The sequence below is a fragment of the Melanotaenia boesemani genome, chromosome 20, assembly GCF_017639745.1.
Source record: "Melanotaenia boesemani isolate fMelBoe1 chromosome 20, fMelBoe1.pri, whole genome shotgun sequence".
In the NCBI taxonomy this organism is placed as follows: domain Eukaryota; kingdom Metazoa; phylum Chordata; class Actinopteri; order Atheriniformes; family Melanotaeniidae; genus Melanotaenia; species Melanotaenia boesemani.
In genome coordinates, this window is record NC_055701.1 from 705,880 (window position 1) to 731,254 (window position 25,375).

Consider the following 25,375-nt stretch of genomic DNA (forward strand, 5'->3'; position numbering starts at 1 on the left):
ACATGATCTCATGATTACATGATCTCATGATTACATGATCTCATGATTACACGGTCTCATGATTACACAATCACATGATCTCATGATTACATGATCTCATGATTACACGATCACATGATCTCATGATTACATGATCACATGATTACACGATCACATGATCTCATGATTACACGATCTCATGATTACACGATCACATGATCTCATGATTACACGATCACATGATTACATGATCTCATGATTACATGATCTCATGATTACACGATCACATGATCTCATGATTACACGATCACATGATTACACGATCACATGATTACATGATCTCATGATTACACGATCACATGATCACATGATCTCATGATTACACGATCTCATGATTACACGATCACATGATTACATGATCTCATGATTACACGATCACATGATCACATGATCTCATGATTACACGATCTCATGATTACACAATCACATGATTACATGATCTCATGATTACACGATCACATGATTACATTATCACATGATCTCATGATTACATGATCTCATGATTACACAATCACATGATCTCATGATTACACGATCACATGATTACATGATCTCATGATTACACAATCACATGATTACATGATCTCATGATTACACAATCACATGATTAACATGATCTAATGACCACATGATCTCATATTACATGATAACACGATCTCATGACCAATATGATCTCATGATTAAATGATCTCATGATCAGGAGCTGAAATGGAGACTCATCAGACCAGCAATGTTTCTCCATCTTCTATTGTCCAGTGTTGGTGAGTGTGTGTGAATTGTAGCCTCAGTTTCCTGTTCTTAGCTGGCAGGAGGAACCCGGTGTGTCTTCTGCTGCTGGAGCCCATCTGCTTCCAGGTTGGATGTGATGTTGAGAGATGCTTTTCTGCATCTACAATGAGTGATGTCTGTTTGAGGAAAACTGATCGTACAGTCTCTGTAACTGCTGTGAACGTGTCTGTTATGTACTTTAGGAGAACTTCCTGTCAGGCTGTGACCTTTGAAGGTAAATGTCAGGACTGAATCTAAAGTGTGGCTTTAACCTGAGAGTTGACCTGGTGTAACACAACCCTGTAATTGGTCAGTTCCTCTGAAGGCCTTGTAACAGTCAAAATACCTGATCTTACATCCTCAGTCTGAAGCAAAGAAAAGCCCAGTTAGCTGAAGTTGTAGCATCAACAATAGCCAAAGATTGTGTTTAAATTATTGAGCATCCACCCCCTCTACGCAGGGAATATATGTGGGGGAACATGTGTGCATGTTTGACAGAAAGCAGAGGGAAAGGGAAGGACAATCCCACGGTGGGAGTGCAAGGAGCAGCCCAGTCTTTCTTCTCCTAACTGTTTGGATTGGTTAAAGCAAACAAATCCCTCTGGCCAAGCGGTAGGCTCAAGACAAGCGCTCCCCGGGCCCCGCGTAGTCCTCCTGCTACTTTACACTAAACTCTTCCAGATGATTTATAGGCTCTCTCCTCTCTGAGGCTTGCTGCTGCTCACCTTTGATTGGCCAGAGCAGGGCTGACAGGCATCTGTGCTCAGTGCTGCGACCCATCATTAACCAGCTTTAACTCGCGTCTTCCTTGCAGCAGTTTATAGTCCTTCTGTTTAAGGATGTAATAAGGACCAACAATGTTTGGTCCATTTCCTGCTTCTGCAGCCGGCTGTCTCAATGTTGAGATGAACCCTGAGGATTTCCTGGAAGGTTGCATCAGCCTGCAGATTGTAGCCCAGACACTGGCCCAAAGATATAACACCAAGATGCACGGCGGCTACAGCCTCATTTTTTACCTGAATTTACAGGTAAAACACCCTGGAGGGAGTTTTCATCCCTGGGTTAGAAAATAAATATGGAAGACTTATATTTGCTCATTCGTGGTGTTTGTTTTCTTTAGTAGAATAATGTTCGGAGAAAGAATTGAATAAAGCCTTTAATAATGTGTCTGGATAGAAGGAAATAAATTATTTACAGATCCTGCCATATTTATGCGATAATGGTCCTGAAATGGCCTGGTCACCTGTCCAGCTGTTCCTGCCTCTCACCTGCTAGCTGCTGGGACAGACTCCAGTCGCCTCATGACCCTGCTTTGGAATATTTCCGTGTATAGAAAATGGTTGTATGGAAATACTCCTGATGAATATCCAGTCCTTCCAGGGGTCACAACTGTCCACACAAACTCAGCCAATCATCCTGAATGCTGCGCGTTACTGCAATTTTATTCAATCACCAAAACTTTGATTCAACTCTGGCCAATCACAGCACTTCTTCAAGTTACCTGGTACACATACATCATCAACTTTACTTCCTGTTTCTGATTATTAGCATGCAACCATGTGACAGAGAAATATTTCTCATCTAAAACAACTCTTTACCACAGTTGTGCATGAAAGTGGAGGTGAACTGCAACATCAGTCCCGTTAAGGTGACCATCAAACTCCGGTAACAGGGAGCAATGCTATTCTAAAATCCCTGGTCTACACTTTCCAGCCCATCATTGGATTTCTTTTGGATTACATACAAAGTGATGTAACTTCCTGTTGTTTTAAAAACATCCGGTCTTTATTGAACATGCCGGTGTCCTCAGTGTTAAGGTCCATTTCTGCTCCCTTACGTACGTAAACAGCGACATCCATTTTAAACATTGTCATATGTCGTTTCCATGCATCTTTTGCGTTGCCATGGTTAAGTCAGTTCCTCCACTAGGGGGCAGTGCTGAGTTCAGAGTTCACTGCCACAAGCTAACGTCAGTTTCAGACACCATTTAGCAGCAGTAATGCGTCACTATGTTTCCAACCACCCAACATGCCCTAAACACACATACAGTCTTTATTCAAAAGCTCATGCAATTTCTGCAGTTGTTCTCGTCTTCGTTCTTCTTCTGCTATTTTGGTCCCTTCCTGATCCGCTGCTCCATCCATTAGTTCTGGGGAGGATCCGTCCCTCCATCAGACCTGTTGAGGTCTGGGTTCTAGGGAGGATCCGTCCCTCCATCAGACCCATTGAGGTCTGTGTTCTGGGGAGGATCCGTCCCTCCATCAGACCTGTTGAGGTCTGGGTTCTGGGGAGGATCCGTCCCTCCATCAGACCTGTTGAGGTCTGGGTTCTGGGGAGGATCCGTCCCTCCATCAGACCCGTTAAGGTCTGGGTTCTGGCACCGTACCAACAGCAGAAAAATGGAAACTGGAGAAACTGAATCAGGGGTCCCAGGATGGATCCCTGTGGAACACCCCTCACTATGGCTGCTCCAGATACGCTATTCCTGCACCAGTGAGATCTTTTTGGTCAATTTTAAAACATATGCATCAGTAAGAACACCTATATCTTATAAGGTAGGACATTTTCCTACAACCTGATTAAAGACAGCAGATAGAAACTAAATATAAATTTTAGTGCAACACTGATAATTTCACGTATTCTTTCCTGGTTTAACAATTAAAGACTGATTACTTTTAAATAGATGTGTGCTGGCTGATGGCTCTCAGTGTCAGACAAAAAGTGATTTTCACATTACTCACCAGCTGCTATGTAAACTTTCCTTCCAAAAGCTAATTTTAGAGTCTGTTATTGTTACAGAAGAAAACTGAAGGCAGGTACATCAATTCTTTATCCTCCAGGGGAAAGTTGAAAAGTTCATTTTGGAGGTCTCAGGCCACAGAAGTACAGAGCAAAGCCAAACTAAATATTCAGGTTGTTTTCCTCCCGCCTGCCGTAGGCCTGGTGCTGCTCCAGATGCTGTTAGAAAAAAAGATTAAATGCACAGATAAAAAAATTGGCCAAGTGTTCCTGAAAGTGTTGGAATCAAGACCGATTAGGGCTTTGAATCATCCACTAAATAAGTTCACAGCAAACCAAAAGCTGGGAAGCAGAAGAGGTTGTTGCTGACTGATGAAGGTTGTAGGAACTTTTCCTTAGATTCCAGGTTGTCTGTTTTACCTACAGTGCAGAAGATGTAACACAAAACCTTCAGTTCATAGTTTTAAACTCATACTTAGGAGCTTTCTATACAACAGAGTAACTTTTATAATAAATCTGAATTGATCCCTCTGCCTCTTTTCCATACGATTTGTCTCGTTTTGTAATTCTGTACTACACACCAACTGGTACATTCAGATGTGTTGAGTGTAAGGAAATCCAGTTTTAGTCAGTTGGATGGAAACTTTGCTGCAGGAAGGATGAACCAGATTATTACCTTAATCATCTAGGAGCTTGATCCGTCAGGCATACAATCCTTTACTGAGATATGCACTCATACAGGAACTAATTAATATTGCACGAATGCTAATCTAAAGATTTTCTATATATTTTTGTCTTCCTTTAACACTTAAACTCACAGAGAAAATAACAGAACCGCTACTACAACTGCTCAAAGTTTGTCCACTGGTGTCCCTGGACCTGGTCTTAACCTATGGCCTGTCCTTTGGTGTGTCCCTGGACCTGGTCCTAACCTGTCCACTGGTATGTCTCTGGACCTATCCTGTGGTCTGGCACTGGTGTGTCTCCGGACCTAGTCCTAACCTATGACCTGTCGACTGGTATATCCCTGGACCTGGTCCTAACCTATGGTCTGTCAACTGGTGTGTCCCTGGACCTGGTCCTAACCTATAGCCTGTCCACTTGTGTTTCCCTGGACTTGGTCCTAACCTATGGTCTGTCCACTGGTGTGTCCCTGGACCTGGTCCTATCCTATAGCCTGTCCATTAGTGTGTCCCTGGACTTGGTCCTAACCTATGACCTGTCGACTGTTATGTCCCTGGACCTGGTCCTAACCTGTGGTCTGGCACTGGTGTGTCCCCGGATCTGGTCCTAATCTATGACCTGTCCACTGGTATGTCCCTGGGGTCTGCTTTATGTGTGTGTACATGTGTGTGCCTGCGACTGTGTGAAAGACAGTGTGTTTTATTAATTGTGTAATCTATTGTGTAAGGCTAGTTTTATTTTTAATATACATGAATTTTTTTAATCATGGGTTGCCCTCAGTGTGAGAAGCGCTGTATAAATAAAGTTTGATTTGCACTGGAATGCAGAGCGTAGTCTCTCTGAGCACCTCCTCTCGTAGAGCACACCATCGTGAGCGAGCGCTGACCCAGAAGGAACCCGACGTTCTGAACTTACCGGTACGGACCTTCCAGCATTTGACTGCGATTCTTCTGCCTGTTTTAATTTACAGAATAAATGTCCTACTCATGATTTTACTTCTGTTGTTTACTTCTTACTTGCCGCCTGCAAAGTACGTCCCAGGAATCCGGTTATACTCAGAAATCAAATCATGGTTCAACATATGAAATGCAGGAAGGAAGATGCTAGAACAGGGATGCAGAAACTTTTTCCTAAACATTTCTCTCTTACCGCCTCCTCCACAGCAGCGTGGCTCCAGGCGGTAAATGCTCCGTGCCACTGCTGGCTCGGTGGGTTGATGTCACAGCAACCTACGATGAAAACACACTGGCAGTTCATATGAAAGCAAACATAATTAATGTGTATGTGAACTTTACGGGTACTTTGCAGACTCTTATCTAAAGTGATGTACAGTATAAATACAACATTACGTAAATTTGCCAAGAACAGAAAAACATGCAGTTCAGAGTAAATTACACTAGGCAAGGCAAGGCAAGGCAAGGCAGTTTATTTGTACAGCACATTTCATGTACAGGACAATTGAAAGTGCTTTACATAAAACAAAGACATTACAGATATTTAGAAATAGTAAAAGGCATCAACACATAATCACAATAAAATAATAAATTACATTAAAATGATTAAAAGCAAGATAAGTTAAAAAGTTACCGTGCAGATTTCATGCATAGACATGAGAAAAGAAATGTTTTTAACCTGGATTTAAAAATGTCTACATTTGGTGAAAGTTTAATCACCACTGGCAGTTTGTTCCATTTGTTTGCAGCATAACAGCTAAATGCTGCTTCTCCAGTTTAGTCTGGACTCTGGTCTGGACTAGTTGACCAGAGTCTTTGGATCTAAGAGCTCTGCTAGGTTTATATTCTCTGAACATATCACAGATGTATTCTGGGCCTAAACCATTCTGGGATTTGTAAACAATCAGAAGGGTTTTAAAATCTATTCTGTGACTGACTGGAAGCCAGTGTAAAGATGTTAAAACTGGTGTGATGTGTTCAGATCTCTTAGTCCTGGTTAAAACTCTAGCAGCAGCGTTCTGGATGAGCTGCAGGTGTTTAATGCACTTTTTAGGAAGTCCTGTTAAAAGACCATTACAGTAATCCAGTCTACTGGAGATGAATGCATGGATGAGTTTCTCTTGGTCTTTCTGGGAGACTAAACTTTTAATTCTGTTGATGTTTCTGAGCTGGTAAAAAGCTTCTTAGTGAAGCTTTGATGTGGATGCTGAAAGTCAGGTCTGAGTCTATCAACACTCCCAGGTTACGAACTTGGTTGGTGATTTTAAGAGCCCGAGTCTCCAGGTGTTTACCAATGCTGACCCTCTTCTCTTTGCTACCAAACAGAATAATCTCAGTTTTGTCTTCATTTAATTGTAGGAAATTCTCCCTCATCCAGGTGTTTATTTGCTCCAGACACTGACACAATAAGTCTATTGGACTGCAGTCATCTGGTGACAGAGACACATAAAGTTGTGTATCATCTGCATAACTTTGATAACTAATGCTATAGTTTGTGATTGTATAATATTGTCACAAAGTAAACACATCTCGTATCGGCCTTCACATCAAGCACATTATTTCGTCTCATGATTTTCCATATTTAGCTTCCAAGCTACCGAAGGAAACACGCCAGCAGATGCATGTTGTCGTATCGGTGTAGAGGTTCCTCTGAAATGTGTGACTTCATGGTGGGAGGCTGTATGGCCTCCCAAGGACCAGGACATGTGGCCTTTCTGCAGGATGAGGTCTAAGTGTATTATCTTGTAAACCTTGTGACGCCCGCCGGCTTATCAGCCAGCCAGGAGAGAGTTGCAGGACGTGCTGGAGACGCTGACAGTGGAGAATGCCCAGCACCCGCCTCCCCTGATCCCTGATTGGCCGCCTTACCCCTCACTCCCCAAACAAGCTGTCCAATCCGGAGAAGAGGCCTCCTTTAAGACAGAGTCATCACCATCATTCGAGGCAGCTGTGGACTGTGGGACACATGCCTGCCAGTTTGAGAAGGATTGTGGATTGTGTGGTTTAGAGACTTTTCTGTGCGAGTTAGAGATTTGGTTTAGTGATAAATACCTTTTTTGTGTTCTGAGCTTTAGTACCATCCCTGCCTGAAAGAAGGAGGTTTTGTGTTTAGTTTGTTAGGAGTTTGGTTTTGTTTTGATAGAAGTCCGCCTGAAAGCGTGTGTTTATTTTGTATGTTAATTAGTCCGCCTGTGAGCGTGTAGCCCGTTTTGGGGACATTTTTGGTTTGTTTGTTTCCTTTGTTACGAAGTAGAGTTAAAAATAATTGTTAAATACCCGGCAGGGACACTTTGAGTTTGTCTGTTTTGTATTATTTGCCGGTTAAGGGTTGTTCGTGTTTTGGAACCCATTTTTGTTAATAAACATTATTGTATTTCATTTACCCTTGGTCCGGCCATTCCTGTGTTACAGTCCTTTTGACCCCTGGACAAAAAGGGGGACGTAACAACCTTTATAGCTAAGGCTTACTCAGCAGTACCATGGAACCAGGCCGGTTCTCTAACCAGCGGTGCCCCAGAATCAGTTTTCAGATCAAGGGTCGCTTCGTTTACGCCAGAGACACCAAGGCTGAACCAGGACGTTCAACAACGATCAATAAACATACAGAACCTAAAACATTCATCATCACTAATATATGCAGCCGATCTACGTCCGTGAAACCGGCTAAAAAGCTGCTAACATTACCATGTGCTAACTCTGCTGAGTCTGTAAAACAGCAGCCTCCACCAAATGATCAGGATCATCATGTGGTCAGAGATAGATCTGTAGCATGCTGCCGTTTACGTTAGAATGCCATCCATCCATCCATTTTCTGCCGCTTATCCGGAGTCGAGTTGTGGGGGCAGCTGCCTAAGCAGGGAAACCCAGACTTCCCTCTCCCCGGCCACATTCACCAGCACATCCGGAGGGATCCCGAGGCGTTCCCAGGCCAGCCGAGAGATGTAATCCGTCCAGCCCAGTCCTCACCAGGGAGGCGTCCAGGAGGCATCCTAACCAGATGCCCGAGCCACCTCATCTAGCTCCTCTCGATGTGGAGGAGCAGCGGCTCTACTCTGAGCCCCTCCCGGATCACAGAGCTTCTCACCCTATCTCTAAGGGAGAGCCCGGCCACCCTGCGGAGAAACTCATTTCGGTCGCTTGTACTCGCAATCTTGTTCTTTCGGTCACTACCCACAGCTCATGACCATAGGTGAGGGTAGGAACGTAGATCAACCGGTAAATTGAGAGCTTTGCCTTTTGGCTCAGCTCCATCTTCACCACGACAGACCAATGCAGAGTCCGCATCACTGCAGACGCCGCACCGATCTGCATGTCGATCTTCCACTTCATCCTTCCCTCACTCGTGAACAAGACCGCAAGATACGTGAACTCCTCCACTTGGAGCAGGACCCTATTGCAGACCCGAAGAGAGCACTCCACCCTTTTCCGGCTGAGGACCATGGTCTCAGACTTGGAGATGCTGATTCTCATCCCAACCGCTTCACACTCGGCTGCGAATCGCTCCAGTGAGAGCTGAAGACCACGGCCCGACGAAGCCAACAGAACCACATCATCCACAAAGAGACCCAATCCTGAAGCCACCGAACCGGATAGGGTTAGGGTTATGTCTGAACAAGGTGTTCGTTATGGACAGTCCATGATGAGCACAGAAGTCCAACAACAAACCACCACTCGGATTTAGATTAGGGGGGCCGCTCCTCCCAATCACGTCCCTCCAGGTCTCACTGTCATCGCCCACGTGAGCATTGAAGTCCCCCAGCAGAACGAGGGTGTCCCCGGAAGGAGTGCTCTCCAACACCCCCTCCAAGGACTCCAGAAAGGGTGGGTACTCTGAACTGCTATTTGCTGCATAAGCACAAACAACAGTTAGGACCCGCCACCCGAAGGCGGAGGGAGGCTACCCTTTCGTCCACCGGGGTAAACCACAACGTACAGGCGCCAAGTTGGGGGGGAATGAACATGCCCACACTTGCTCGGCGCCTCTCAACGGGAGCAACTCCAGAATGGAAGAGGGTCCAGCCCTCTCAAGGACAGTGGTTCCAGAGCCCAAGCCGTACATCGAGGTGAGTCCAGCTATATCTAGCCGGAACCATTCAATTCTATTCGCGCACCAGCTCAGGGTCCTTCCCCACCAGAGAGGTGACACTCCACGTCCCTAGAGCTAGCTTTTGCAGCCGAGGATCAAACCGCCAGGGTCCCTGCCTCTGGCAGCCGCCCAGCTCACACTGCACCCGATCCCTATGGCCCCTCCTGCAGGTGGTGAGCCCACGGGAGGAAAGGCCCATGTCAGCCTTTCGGGCTGAGCCCGACCAGGCCCCATGGGCAAAGGCCCGGCCACCACGTGCTCACCATCGTGCCCCACCTCCAGGCCTGGCTCCAGAGGGGGGTCCCGGTGACCCACATCCGGGCAAGGGAAACCTTGGTCCTTGCTTTCTCATCATCATAGGTGTGATCTGAGCCGCACTTCGTCTGGTCCCTCCCCAAGACACCTGTTTGCCATGGGTGACCCTACCAGGGGCATGAAGCCCCCGACAACATAGCCGCTAGGATTGTCAGGACGCACAAACTCCTCCACCACGATAAGGTGGCGGCTCAGGGAGGAGTTAGCATTAGAATGATGATGGAATAACTTCATACATATCTGTACTAAACAGCCTTTGCCTGCACCGGTACCGCTGAGTCGGTGGCCACCATTATTCAGCTCTGGAAAACCTGGTCGAAAGCCCCTCCCTCTCCCCTACGTCAGCAAGATGGCGCCCGTTTAGTGTGCGTAGTGTCCATCATTTCACACTGGATCTTTGGCTGAAGTTTGGGCAGCATCCGGGTACTTTCAGGGCAGAGTTGTTGCTGAAATGTGGGTGTGAACGCGGTACGCAGCTGAACAGCGTTGGAAGCATGGAAGTGGGGGATTGAGACACACCTTAAGACCACGGACGCGAGGAAGCCATGTTGGTTTGAGCTAACTATCTGATTAACATGATGATGATGAAGCTGGAATGAAAGTAAAGATGAAGATGTGAACGGTCGAACAGAAGCTCAGGAATAAAGTGAATTAATGAGCTTTTAATTGAACCATTACGTGCCACAGCAGCTCCATCTAGATCAGCTTTCTGGCATCTGTCAATATTCCCATTCCTATTATGGACATCAGATCCTGTAATCGCACTAATTGGAGTCATTTGTAAAATAAATATAATGGAGCAGCCTTTAAAAGCGCCTCTGGAGCATTGTGTGTGAGATGGAGATGATAAAATGGCTGCCTTCATGCTCCTTGCTCGTTATCCAGCTCTCCATAAATGATCCAGAAAATGTCCTAATGAACGATCCAGGTGGGAAAGTCGTGAATCCTGGAGGTCTCGCTACCTTTTCCTAGAAGAAGTGTTCTGTTTGTGGGTGACTTGGAGGGGAAACATTCCCAGCTAATGAGCATGCTCAGAGCAAACAACATGGCTGACTGAAGCTCAACCAACGCCTGAAAAAAAAGCTGATATGGAGGCTAATTATGCTTTTATTTACACCTGACCTCAGTCTGTTCACCAGGTTTCCTTCAGAAGTGCTCCAGATCTGAGATTTGTGATTTAAATCAGCTTTCATCCGTGAACAAGTCCTCACCAAGCTTCTGTGATAACGCTGGTATTTTCATAAGGAAAAGGAAAACCAGGCATTCCAGTTTACTGAATGTAAAGATGATTTCTAAAATCTTTGTTATAAAAGAAAAATGCTGAAGTTACACAATTCTAAATGTCCATAGAGCAGGCACATGGTTGCCGTAGCAACAGCCAGGAAGGAACGGCTCTGTTAAAGTGTAAACTGGTGAGATTCTAGGATATTAGCTGATGGGAAGATATAAACGGACATGACTGATTATTATGGCCCAGACGTTTGGGGAGGAGCTTCCTCAGTTCCTTCCTTCATAGTCTCCATCCAGGTCTTTAGAGGCTCCGCCCCCATGTGAGCGTTTGTGTTGAAATATTAATTCCTCACCATGACGGTAGGTGTGCTTCCATAAATTCCTGGTTCTGCAATTTTATTATTAGCTCATTATCTCAGACCAACCCTGGTGGAGCTAAACGGGAACCAGAACCAGGACAGAACATCCTTCACAGCTCTCAGAGACCAGGCTTCATTTCTCTATCTGTCCCTAAACTCCTCCTCCATCACCACCCTGGATAGGCTCGTCTAGAAATGGGCAGTGGTGGGGTGGACCGGGCTTAAGGCTCACTGTCCTCTGGTCCGCCTGGGGTGTCCCCCACGGGGCATGGTGGGTGGGTTATGTGTGACGTGACTGTGTGATGATGAGAGCTTGTGGGTGCGGCGCGGGGGAGGGTGTGAGTGTGGGGTTATATGGGGTGGAGGTTGGAGAAGGTGAAGGGTGGGGGTCGATGGTGCCCTGGTTCCCGGGGTGTGCGGCTGGAACATCGGGGTGTGTGCTGGCCTACGCCGGGTGGTTGTCTGGGGGGACCAGGTCCTCCTTGGCATGGTGCGGGCCCTCCACCCTTGGGGGGGTGGGGAGACTGCCTCTTGGCTCCTGGGGCCCTTTGCTTGGGCTGCCCTGGGTGGCCGGTCCCTGGTGGGGCCGGCGGCTGCCGATCTTGGCCCACTGGGACCTGTGCCCCAAGACCGTGGGGGGCTCTTGCTGGGGCTCTCCTCTGACGCCCTCTGGGCAAGGGCGCTGCTAGAGAGTTTGGGCCCCCCCTTAAAAACTTTGATAGTGTAACACATTCAATTAGCAATTTTAATGATATTTTGACCATCAAAATATCATTAAAAGAAATTAAATTAAAAGAAATGAAAAGAAAAACATGACAGGCTGCTTGGTAGAGAAGCACTAAAAATACAATGAAGTTTATTTAGATTCAATTATTTGCTGCAAGACAGAAACTTTATATTTAAAAACCCATCTATCTTTTTTTAAATACTTAAATAACAAATTATCTCATGATCATTACAAAACAAATTACAAATACAAAACTTAAATACAAAATAACCTCTTCCATGAAAATTAAATGCATTTATAATCTGTGGAGAAACAAGCGGCAATAAATAAGAGGCAAATAGTAAAATAAATGAGGCTCAGAAACAGAAACTGGACCTGACATGGTTTATTGTTTTATATGAACTGAATGTAAAACGGTCACAAGCAAACCACTGTGGAGATTTACAGCCAAACAACGGCTGGAAGCGTCTTTAAAGTTAAATAATCACATTAAAAGGCAGAACTTTGTATAATAAGATATCAAGGAGAGGTAAAGGTGCATTACTGCTGAGTCATGCTGGAAGTCTCATTTACAATCATTCTCCTTACTCAGCGTTTTTCACCAAGAGCCAACGTGGAGTTTTCTCCCTGGAAAACCACTTATCAAGTCCTGAAGTCCAGCTTTCTGTTCTATCAGCTGTTCTATTATATAGTATCTCCAACGATGTAATATCATGTGTAACAGCATCACAATCTTTATTTATGGTGGCCTCCCACTATTTTTTTTACTTAAAGGTAGGGCTGGGCGATTAATCGATAAATCGAATTTTCCATTTCTGGAGATTTATTTTTATGAAAATCTGGATTTTTTTCCATAGTTAGTTAGCAGCAGGCTTCGCCCTCCCTCCACACCAGAACGGTGTTTGTCTGACAGATGTTCAGTAAATTGACCCTTCAGTCACGCCTGGATTTAGCTGTGCGTCTAACTGCAGTCAGAAATGCAGAACTCAACTTAACCCACAAACCCTCGTTAAGAGACAACCTTCATCAGGGGAATTATTCCTGCTGTGGATCCTGTACGATAAGGATCCAGATGGAAAGAGATCACGGATGCGTTGTGTTTCTATGTAAGATATGAAGTGTTTATATGGTGGAAAAGCTACGACATTATATGCTTTATTTTTGCTGGCATTAATTTATATAAATAAATTAATGTTTTTAATAAGTTTATGTTTTGTAAAAAAAAAGAAAAAAAATCGATTAAAATCGGAAATCGGATTTGGTAATAAAAAATCTGAGATTTTATTATTAGGCCAAATCGCCCAGCCCTACTTAAAGGTGCTTTCAGTGATTTCACCAACAATGTGAAGGGAAACTGATCTGACTACCAATCCTCCACGTCATCGTCTCCCTCATGTAGCAACACATGAAGTCTAATTCATCTCCAGATCTGTAGACTCCTGGTTGAAGCTTTAGATTAGTGGGGAACATATATGATGCTATATGCTTGTTGCTGGTTAATCTTCTAGAAAATGTAAATATTTCTCTGGTTGGATTGAAAGCCGTCACCCAGTCTGCTGCACTAGAAATGTTCCTACTGCAAAACAGGAGGATGAGTCCCAAACTACTGACCTGACCTATGTTACAGAGACAGCTGAGAACCATTCACATCAGTCTAAAATAAATACAAACATTTTTTATTTATTATTAATAATTCAGAACGTTTTTTTCTATCATGTTTTTTCTCCACAATAATCAATTCAACACTCAGCTGCTCACCTCCTTCCTCAGGACCACCTGGACATGTTCAGGTGGGGAGGGGTGGGGGTGGGGGTTGTGTTCAGGTGGGGCGGGGTGGGGTGGGGTGGGGGGGTGGGGGGGTTGGGGGGCGTGGGGGGTGGGGTGTCTGGCAGCATCTGCTTCGGCTGCTCTCGTGTCTGTTTTCGAACAAGCGTGATGTTTTTTAGCAGCTTGCTAATCGTTTACCTGCGTTGATTATTTGACTAAAACAGTGAAATGAATAAAATCCAGTTTTCTTCAGGAATGTGAACTAATATGGAGCAAAGTGAGCTAGCTTATATGGACAAAGTTTAGAAGAGACAACAAGCTGATGTTCCACAACTTTCCATCAGACGAACCAACCGACCACCTCGTCTCTGGAAGAACTGGGTGACATACTGTCCACCCCTCTGTTCTCTCTGCAGTCTCAGCTTTTTCTTTTTAAACTTCCCGATGTTTGAGGCATCCTGCTGTCTTACCATCCACTGTCTGTAGCGCTGATGGAGCAGCTGAACCATTTAAGGGAACTATAAAGGGGGGTGGGTGTTCAGAAATGTTTCCAGAACGAAGAAACTTAGTGATACCAATGCATTGTAACTAAATGTTTGCGTGATTATAAGTTTATCATTGAGTTTTAGATCATTTTCTTAGTATTACAATTACATTGAGGCCCTTCTGGGCCCCTAGAATCCTTCCCCTTTACCCCCCTTTTTGGCTCCCCAGCCTTCGGGTGGGGCTGGGGTCGTCTTTGTGGTGGGGTAGCTTGGGTTAGTGCTCCGGGGCCGCTACTGGGGGCCCGGGTCTCTGGGCTGCCCTGGTCTGCCTCTGACCTCCGTAGAGGCGTGGTCACATTTGTTCGATCTCACTCACCACTCTTCATCACTGATCACTCCTCTTCCTCATCCTCTGCATGCTGAGAGTAACTGAGGTGTCCAGTGGGTAAGAGATTATTCTCCTTTCTACAGGGTGAGGGAGACCACCGGTCTACAGGGTGAGGGAGACCACACTTTTCCAGCAGCTTTGAGACCAGTTAAACATGAACCCGGGACGCTGACTAATAACCCCCTCCCATCCAGAACGAGGCGCTGCAGGACGTTCTCCCCCTTAGCTCAGACTTCATGTGGTTATGCCCACCATGATTTCACTCATGTCCCACAGCTTACTGGCCATGTCTCGGTCGGTGGCCTTGTCCAGGAGAACCTGAGGCCGACAGTCCGCGAAGCATTTTCCCTGCACACCGTCAACGTCGGGGCTGGAGGCCAGAAACACCGCCGTCTCAGCTCCCTGCTCGGGGCTCTTAAACAAAGCCCGGGACAGCAGGTGGAACAGTGGCTTGGCTAAAGCTGGGACGTGCACGTGCCTCCCCAGATTAGTCCTGACGATGCCGGGCGTCAGAGAGTTGACCGTCACGCTGCTGCCCTCCAGGCGGCGAGCCAGCTCGCAGGTGAACAGCAGGTTGGCCAGTTTGCTGCGGCTGTAGGCGAAGGCCTTGTCGTAGGACCGCTCGCTGCTCAGGTCCTCGAAGTTGATGTGGCCGTGTTTGTAGAGTCTGGAGGAGACCACCAGGATGCGGCTGGGGGCCGAGCGCTTCAGGAGGTCCAGCAGCAGGTGGGTGAGCAGGAAGTGACCCAGGTGGTTGACCCCAAACTGCATCTCAAAGCCGTCCTCCGTCCTGGTGTAGGGACACTGGTAGACTCCGGCATTGTTGATGAGCACGTCCAGGCGGGGTTCCTCCTGTTCACACCAACAATCACATCATCTAATTAATAACACCACTGCAGCTTTAATGTTCTGCACAACCTGCTGGTAAAATGAAGGCAGCGTCTGAACGCTGACACGGATTAAAGTCACTTAGTATAACATCCATTAATCTGCAACTAGAACATGTTCCTGTCTGGAAGTGTGTGTAAATCCACACGCGTCTGTACAGCATCAGATATGATCACATGATTCGTCTGAACCTCCTGCATCTTCATCTAAAGCTGGAAATTAATAAAAAAAAATACAAATTCTCAGTAAAGTCACGTTGAAAATCTTTACTGTGTGTTTTTTCTGTGACGACATCAATAAAATTACAATTCATTCTGAACAATGAGTCTTACCTTCCTCCTCCTCCTCTTCATCAGTCTGAACAACATCACTGCCTCTCTGTCAGACACACGTCTCCTACGTCATCTTTCATCTAGACCCGATCACCTGACCAGCTTCATCACTTCCTTCTTTTTATTGTTTAAACATTTTCTTTCTCAGGTTCAGCAGCTGTGACCAAAAACAACGTGAAACAGAACCAGGCTCCGGTTTACCTGCTGCTCCGGTTTACCTGCTGCTCCAGCTTACCTGCTCCAAAGAACTATCTACAGTCTGGGAGGACATGTCCAAAATGGTTGCTGAGCAACAAAGGAAGGGATGCCCAGTGGTTTGTAACTCTGAACATCCCATCAACCCAGACAGATCACCGGGACCAAAATAACATTGACCGGTTACTGTTTTGGGTGAAGACTCAGTTCTGAAGACCTGGTCCTGTTCTGGGTTCAGTCTGCAGGTGGCGAGGCCTGAGTGGTGGTCAAACTTCCACCATCTCCATGTACACCTTGTTTACCAGTTGAGGCGCCTTCCACCAGAGCGATCACGTTTCTCATCCCTAGAGCCAGATTCTGTAGTCCAGGATCAGCCCCTCAGATCCTCGCTGACCCTGACAACATGTGGTGAGCCCATGGGAAGGAGACCCACGCTGCCTCCTCAGGCTGTGCCCATCAGGGCAACGTGGTTGCTGGCCTGGTCAAAAGGAACTGGTGTTTATACCAAGAGACCCAGCAGGGGACCGCTAGGAGGCCCAGCAGGGGACCGCTAGGAGACCCAGCAGGGGACCGCTAGGAGACCCAGCAGGGGACCGCTAGGAGACCCAGCAAGACCAGGGCTTTAAAGGTCCTAACAGAACTGCTGATCACCTGATTTGAAATCTCTTCCTAAACCCTCCCTCCTCTTTCATCTCTTCATCATCGTTTGTTTGTGGCATGTAAATGGACTTTCTTCACAAACAAAACCACCGTTTAACGCCAATGCAGGTAAACTAACCTATTCAAGGGTCTACCTGTTGGAGCTGAACCATGTCCAACCAGAGGTGCTCCTTCATGCTGGATCTTCGATGGAGCTACTACAAGGGCACAAAAGGAAGCGAATACGAAGGAAAAGAGGATCCGGAGGAGGGATACGGAACAGATTAAGGAGGAGAGTTACGGCTACCTGCCATAACTCTAACATGCGATCGCTTCAGAACAAGACAGACGAGCCTGCATCATTACTGGAGTCTGATCGGGATTATAAACGAATCAATTTGTTCTGTTTCATAGAGACATGGCTCTCTCAGGATGTGGATTTTCACCTGGACGGATTTAAAGGCTGAATAATCAGGATTTTTTCCTTAAAAATAATTTAAAATGTTCTCATTTGCTGTGAGGGATAAAAGGAAGCTTCCCTATAAACAATCCAGCTCCTAGATCAACAATGTCTTTGTCAAGCTTTTCTCCTTTCAAAATAATAGTTACGTGATGGAATAACTTGGGTGCACCGTGTTGCTCTGTCCTACTTCCTGGTTCCTAAACCAATCATATGCGACTCCCCACGGTTGCCTAACAACAAGGCAGCGTTTGGTATTTTATGTTGGTAAAAGAGCAGCAGCCTGCAGGTATGGAAGCTGGTAAAAGAAGTGGACCAGAAATAGTTTCAGAAAAACCTAAAAAGCCTCGGCATCCTGCTAAAAAAGCAAACCACCAAAAACGGAATAAAACGAGGATCAATATTAGAGAATCTTTTTTAAGGTGGAGAAGTCTGAGCTGCAAAGTTTCTCCTGACAGGTAAATACTGGAATTTAGCTTAAATTAACCTACAAGTTTATCTTGATTTACAAAGATTTTAGTCTAATTTATTTCTCGGCGCTCATTAAGTGAATGTGTGTGACTGTATGGACGTATTAGTGGAGTAAACTGGTGGCCTGTTAGTTTACAACAACACATGAATGATGTTTGGACCGAGTGTAAACTGTGTTTGTCCTTATAAACTTATTAAATTACTATCAAATTCATTGATTAAGTGAGAAGGGAGAACATTTGTTAATTAAAGTAGCTTTTGTTTACACTATTTTATGCTAACGTAAATTAGCGCATGAAATTAGCGCTAGCATTGCAAAGCATAGCAACTTCCTGTGTGTGTGAATCATCTTCGCTCCTCATCATGATGTTTGCTGGCGCTTTGTTCTCCGTCCTCCATAGACTGTATAAAAGAACCGTCCTCTCACAAACCACCAACCTACAGAAACTCTCGGGGAGGGAGGAAGAACGCTGTCTGTTTTTCTCTTTCGACACTAGGTGTCAGTGCTACTTATTTCTCTTTTAACATCATTCGCTTTGACAGAGATGCAGTAAGAACGTGGAAGTGTGTTGGGGGCGGAGTCTGCATGGCTGTTAACAGCGAGTGGGCAACAACTCTGACAGTCAGACCAGAGCTGGAAACATTATGAACGTATGACTGTGTCGTTTAGACCACATTATCTGCCAGAGGATTCTCCCAGATCCCTGTGATCCTAGTGTTCGTCCCAGGACCTGACTTTAACCGAGCTGCTGAACACATCACTGACGGCTACAACAGAGCTGGTCTGACTGGAGAGCAGCCAGAGTTCCTACTGGGGGATTTTAACAGGTGTGGCATCACCTCACACCTGCCCACTTTAGAGCAATATGTCACAACCCAACCAGAACGCAGAACCTACTGGACATGTGCTACAGCAACGTCCCAAACGCATATGTCTCAAAACCACACCCACCGTCATCCTGCTACTCCTGAAATATAACAGCTGGAAACAGGTGAAGCCATCACAACAACCACTAGAGTCTGGGATGGAGATGCAGCTGAAACATTAAGGGCTGTTCTGAGCTGAGAAACTGGGACTTGTTTTTTAATGATGGGGGGATTTTAACAGGATAACAGACATGCTGACCTCATATTTTATTTTGTGAGGACATTATTACACCTAGCAAGAAAATAACCGTTCAACCTAATAATAAAAAATGGATTTCAAAAGACATGAAAACCTGCCTTGTTCAGAAGAGAAGGCGTTTTTAGATGGTGACAAGGTCAGGGTGCAGGAACTGGAAAAGGAGTTCAGAAGGAAGGCCAGGAAGGCTCAGATCAACGATAAGCACAGGGTGGAGCAAGTTGACATCTGGTAATGTGAGAGAGGCTTGGCAGGGGTTGAACATCATGATGGACAGAGCCCCCGAACCCACACTATCCGACCAGCCAGATCCTGCCTCCTTTGCTCAGCACTTAGACAATTTTTTCACCCGTTTCAGCCACAACACACCAACCACCTGGAGCCCCAGCCCCTCCTACCATACCATCACTGCTGATTAACTGGCCTCAGTGGAAGAAGTCTATCATGATCCCAGAGCCTAAAAAGCCCCACCGAAGGAGAGAGTTGTGTGTCATCAGCTTTCAAATATGCGGTCAGACAAAACTGATCCATTTCAGTTTGCAGGGAGAAACGTGGTGCAGAGGATGCAAGTCTCACACAAACAGCTGGATTCTGCACATCCTCACACTAGGATTTTATTCATGGACTCTTCTGGTTTTAACACGGTCCACCGGCTCTGACCTGCAGGTCCATCCACATTGATTTTATGGATTAGGAACTTTTTAAAGGACCGGCCTCAACAGGCTCTTTTTAATGGTTTTAAATGTGGAACATCAGTTTTAAACACAGGACTGCCACCAACAACATCACCTGTAGCGGAGAAGGAACATGACTTTTTAAGTTGCGGATGACATGGTCCTGGTGGCCCACCTGACCGACACCCAGGCTCTGAGGACCAGCAGACCTTCAGCAGTCTGGTCCAAACCTTGTATCTGGAGCTCAATATTACCAAGACCAAGGAGACAACTCTCCATCACTTCTGTTCACACCCATCAGCCAGCAGGTGGAGCAGGTTACAGGTTTTAAATATCTAGGAACTGAAATTCTGCCTGTCCTTCAAACACGCTGACACCGTCTATAAAAAAGCCCAGCAGCATCTCCACCTTCTCACAGCAGCATCTCCACCTGCTCAGGAAACTCCGGGCTTTCTGTGTCAGTAAAGACGTTTTAACTGTGGTGTAAAATCTCTGATTGAGTCTGTCCTCACCTTCAATATTACCTCCTGGTTCAGCCTCCTCCCTATCCAACACGAAACTCCACCGTGTCATCAGTCAGGCCAGTAAAATAACCAGCTCACCACAAACACCCGTCTGACCTGGACAGACGCTCTGAGACCAGGAAAGCCACCATGACCACAGAGGACCTCCCACCCACTTCACACCTGCCTCAGGTGTTACCTTCAGGGAGACGTTACAAAGGCCCACTGGCCCGAAAAACGTCGAAATCCTTCAATCCCTTCATTCTATAACCGTTCTGAATCATATGAAATAGACACAACTCATCTCACCTTTTCTTTGTAAATCAAACTTTTTGTTTGTTTTAAATGTTTTTTTAAACGTGGACCCTTGAGCCTGTCAAAGAATTTCTGTCATCTATCTATCTATCTGTCTGTCTGTCTGTCTGTCTGTCTGTCTGTCTGTCTTCATGATCTATTTAAATCTGTTTTATTTAATATTTTGTTCTGATTACTTTATCTTCCTGTTTATCTTTTTATTGGTCGTTTTAAAATGCTTTATAAATAAAGTTGGATCGGATCAAAGCATATAAAGAAAATATCAGGATTAAAGTGATTTATGATCATGTTTAAACGATAAATGTCTAATGAGTTTAAAAGTGTGAAACTGAGACTTTTCCCTGCAGATTTTCTGGATGTTTGCTGTGTTTTAGAGGAAAAGGATTAATTTCTTTCTTCGCACTATGAAAAGTTTCCTGGATATTTGGGTAAAACCAGAACTAGTTCAACTTTGTAGATTAATCATCTCAGAGCCTCAAACTACCTTCAGGATGTTTTCACAGAAGCTTCGGACGGATGTCAGCGAGGCCAGGTCCAGATGTCGGACCACCACCTGGTCCCTGTCCGCCCCGGTCTCTTCTACGATGTCCCGGGCGGCCTCCTCGGCCCTGCTCCGGTCCCGGCAGGCCATGATCACCCGGCCCTGGAGCTTCACCACCCCCGCCGCGGTGGCCTTCCCGATCCCGCTGTTCGCTCCGGTGATGATCACCGTCTTCCCGCTCATCATCTCTCACACTTCAGCCGGTACGAGACTCTCCAGAAGCTTCATGGGCTAGCATCCATGCTAGCTAGCGTCACGTGACAACAACAAACCACCGGAAGTCAGACGGACTTCCGAGTGGGGATTTAACACAAACAAACCGGAAATAAGAACTGTTTTCTTTTTGTTTAATAATAATTATGAAAGTTTAATTTTATTTACCACTAAATTAAAGATAAAACGTATTAATCACACATAGCCGTCATCTTAATTCTAAATTTTATTTACACAGCATTTTTGATGGCTTTTGTGACCCAGCTGATGTGGTCGGGGGTGCGTGGAGCAGCCATACAGAACCCCAGGATGGCCACTGTGAGGGATGGGGATGAGGTGCCCCTGTACCAACCGTATCACCGGCCCTGGATACAAACACCATGGTCATCTGTCCAGGGGTTCCAGAGGAGGAAATGTGCATCCAAATAATGGTACATGGACTAAGCATGCGTGCATTGCTGGATTCGGGGGTGCAGTGAAATGTGTTACCACTACAACAGTTCAATTCTATCGCTCCCGACACCAGAACAGCAGTACAGTTGTCACAAGCAGGGGTTCTTCAGGGTATAGCCCCGGAGGGTCTCGCAGTTCTTGGGGAGGTTGTGCTGCTGGTGATGAAAGGAGACAGAATGACACACGTTAACTTCATAATGGCAGACACCCCTGGAGGTACTGAGGTTATACTGGGGCACCCCTTTCTGCAGCAGTCGGGCGCCTGTCTGGACTACGGTCGAAGGGAAATAACTTTATTCGGAGAGAAGGTACCCCCCATTGGAGCTAACCCCCCCAGTGAGAACACAGGTTGTCAGGGTGGCATGTACTGTGGTGCTGGAACCAGGACGTGAGTATGTAGTGCCGGGCCTCACCTGCTCCTGTCGTACATTTAAGGGGGACATAATGCTAAGCGTGGCTGCAGCATTCATTCAAGGATTCAAGGATTCAAGGAACTTTATTGTCATACCAGCTCACATTTACATGTTTATGGTACGAAATTAGAACTGAGGTCCCGGTTTGAGCCATAAGAAGGAGGGCAATAAGTGAAATAAAATAAGACATGAAGAAAAATAGAAATATAGGCTAAATATAAATAGAATATAAGCTAAATACAATAGAATATAAACAGCAAAATTTTTTAAATAAAAATAACAGTAAACACTAAAGAGCCCAGTTTGCATGTGCAGCCTAGATAAATATGTGCAAGTATGTATGTGCATGAGGTAGTGATAGTCCAAAGTATAACATTTCTGATATTAATATTAATGATATTGCACTTATATGGACAGCAGGTAAACATGTAAACATGTGGACAGGAACTCCCCTGGGGGGGGTAAAGTGTTTGCAGTGCAGGTCTGTTTGTCGGAGGGGGGGTGGGGGGGGGGGGGGGGTGGATTCAGTTGGGGTGGGGATGGGGGGGTGGGGGCAGGGCAGCAGGGTTTGGGCTGGTGTTCAGAGGTGGGGAAGTAGGGTGGGGTCTACAGGGCATGGCAAGAGTTCAGCAGTCTGACAGCTTCAGGGAAGAAGCTGTTCCTGAACCTGGTGGTCTTGCTCCTTATGCATCTCAGCCGCCTGCCTGAGGGGAGGGGTTGGAAAAGTCCATGTGCTGGATGGGTGGAGTCCTTCATGATGCGGAGGGCCCTCCCCCTGCATCGTGCTGTGTAGAGGTCTGAGGTGGTGGGAAGGCTGCTCCCCATAGTCCTCTGTGCAGCCTTTACCACCCTCTGCAGAGCCCTCCTCTCAGCGGCGGTGCAGTTGCCGTGCCACACAGTGATGCAGGTGCAGAGGACGCTCTCCACCGCGCAGCGGTAGAAGCTCCTCAGGACAGCGCTCCCTAGTCCGGCTCGCCGCAGCTTCCTAAGGAAGTAGAGGCGCTGGTGTGCTTTCCTGACCAGCTGGGAAGTGTTGGTGTTCCAGGTGAGGTCCTCGGTTATGTGCACACCCAGGTACCTGTAGCTGGAGACCACCTCCACAGCTACTCCTCCGATGTGCAGGGGAGGAGTAGGGCGCTTATCCTTCCTGAAGTCCACCACCATCTCCTTGGTCTTCTTCACATTGATGCAGAGGTTGTTTTCTCTGCACCACTGCACCAGGTGTTCCACCTCCTCTCTGTATTCCGACTCATCGTTGTTGTTGATGCGTCCCACAACCGCTGTATCATCTGCAAACTTCACTATATGACAGCTGGGATGTCTCGCCGAGCAGTCATATGTCAGCAGAGTGAACAGGAGGGGGCTCAGCACACAGCCCTGAGGAGAGCCAGTGCTGAGGGTGATGGAGGAGGAGGTGGAGTTATGGATCCTGACAGTCTGAGGTCTGTTGGTCAGAAGGTCCAGGACCCAGTTCCCCAGTGTGTTACTCAGACCAAGGGTGGAGAGCTTCTGGACCAGTGTCTGTGGGATGATGGTGTTGAAGGCAGAGGAGAAGTCCAGGAAGAGCAGGCGGGCGTATGAGTTTCTGCTCTCCAGGTGGGTGAGGGTTGTGTGGACCACTGATGAGATGGCGTCATCAGTGGAGCGGTTCTTTCTGTATGCATACTGATGTGGGTCCACGGTGACGTTGATGGAGTCTTTGATGTGGGCCATAACCAGCCTCTCGAAGCACTTCATGACTACCGGGGTCAGGGCTATGGGTCGGTAGTCATTCAGGCATGTCACTGTGGGACACTTTGGGACGGGGACAATGGTTGCAGTCTTTAGACAGGTGGGAATGGATGCCAGCGACAGTGAGGTGTTGAAGATGTCCGTCAGCACCTCAGCCAGCTGGTGTGCGCAGTCTTTCAGTACACGCCCTGGGATGTTGTCTGGGCCAGCAGCTTTGCGGGGGTTGATTCCTTTAAGAGTCTTCTTCACATCAGCAGTGGACACACAGAGGGGCGTGTCACCAGGTGGTGGTGTTAGTCTATTGCAGGGAAGGGGGGAGTCAGGGTCCTCAAAGCGAGCGTAAAACCTGTTTAGTTCGTCTGGCAGGGAGGGGTCCTTTGGACATTGTGCATCCTTGGTGTTGTAGTCTGTGATGCACTTTATGCCCATCCACATGCTCTGGGGGTCGTTGGAGGTGAGGTGACCCTGAATCTTCTGAGCGTATTCATAAAAAGACATCAACTTTTAGTAGCCCAAGTGGTGGTCCGGCCTCAGCAGGCAGCATGCATCCCTATCCGCATGTTCAATCCTGGCACTGCACCTGTCAAGTTAAAAAGGGGTATGGTGACTGGGGTCCTCCAGCAGGCACAGGTGGTGGAACGGATTGAGACGCCTCCAACGTCTCCCCGAGACTCAACCCACCCCGATGGTCAGCCACCTTCCAGCGGCTGATGGACCGTGTACTGGCCGGACTTCAGTGGGAAACTTGTCTTGTGTACCTAGACGACATATCGTTATAGGCCGAGACGGTTCTCAGATGTTGGAGCGGCTGGGGCAGGTATTCGGCCGGTTACGGGCGGCAAACTTAAAGCCTAAACCGGCTAAATGTTGCCTGTTCCGGGAAAAGGTTGTGTACTTGGGACATGTGGTCTCAGCTGGAGGCATTGCTACAGACCCACGGAAAGTACAGCAGGTGGAGGAGTGGCCTACCCCCCGGGATGTCACGGAGGTGCGGCAGTTCATCGGACTGGCTTCTCACTACCGCCGCTTTGTGTGGAATTTTGCCACCCTAGCCCGGCCCCTCCATGACCTGACTAAAAAGTATGCACGCTTGATATGGACTGATGAGTGTCAACAGGCTTTTGAACAACTGAAAGGACGCCTGGTTTCGGCACCAGTCCTGGGCTATCCCCTGGACACCGGAGAGCTGCTGTTGGACACGGATGCCAGTGACTCTGGGATTGGGGCGGTCCTGTCCCAGGTCCAGGAGCATCAAGAAAGAGTCTTAGCATACGGTAGCCGGAGATTGTCGGCCACGGAGCAAAACTACTGCACCACCTGGCAAGAGCTACTGGTGGTGGTGGAGTTCATGTCGCACTTCCGACAATAGCTGTTGGGACGCCTGTTCACTGACCATAGTAGCCTGCGCTGGCTAACGAGGTTAAGAGAACCTGAGGGCCAGCTGGCCTGCTGGTTGGAAAAACTAGCGGAGTATGACTTTCAGGTGCTGCACCAGCCTGGTAAAGACCATCAGAACATGGATGCTCTCTCCCGGAGACCCTGCCGGACACCTGCCCCTGCAAGGCGTCAGATCCGGAGTCTGTCAGTGGCCGATACCAACATCGGGGGGTGCAATGCAACCTGAAGAACGACCTCACAGGTGTAGATGTTGATCTGGACCTCCTAGGGCCGACACTAGCGGGGGTAATGGACACCTCAACGGGGCCGGGTGGTGTTGTTTCTCCCTTCAGCATTCACCGGGTAAGAGAACCTCTGCCGGGCTGTTCTGCAGTTGGAGCTGGGAGCAGTTGGTTGCAGAACAAGAAGCAGACCCAGACATAGGGCCTGTACTGAGGTTGATAGGGAAGGGGGAAGACCAGCCACCATGGACTGACAAAGCAGCA

At 47.0% G+C, this 25,375-nt stretch overlaps 1 protein-coding gene across 1 annotated transcript; it reads right to left on the reverse strand.

Annotated features, from left to right (window-relative positions):
• Nucleotides 1-14,505: 14,505 nt before the first annotated feature.
• Nucleotides 14,506-20,938, reverse strand: rdh14a (retinol dehydrogenase 14a). The gene is made up of 2 exons (XM_041972328.1): nt 20,626-20,938; nt 14,506-15,393 (listed from the first exon to the last, which is right to left on the reverse strand). The coding sequence occupies exons 1-2, from the start codon at nt 20,866-20,868 to the stop codon at nt 14,776-14,778; spliced, it is 861 nt and encodes a 286-aa protein (XP_041828262.1). The 5' UTR covers nt 20,869-20,938; the 3' UTR covers nt 14,506-14,775.
• Between the last annotated feature and the right edge of the window lie 4,437 nt (nt 20,939-25,375).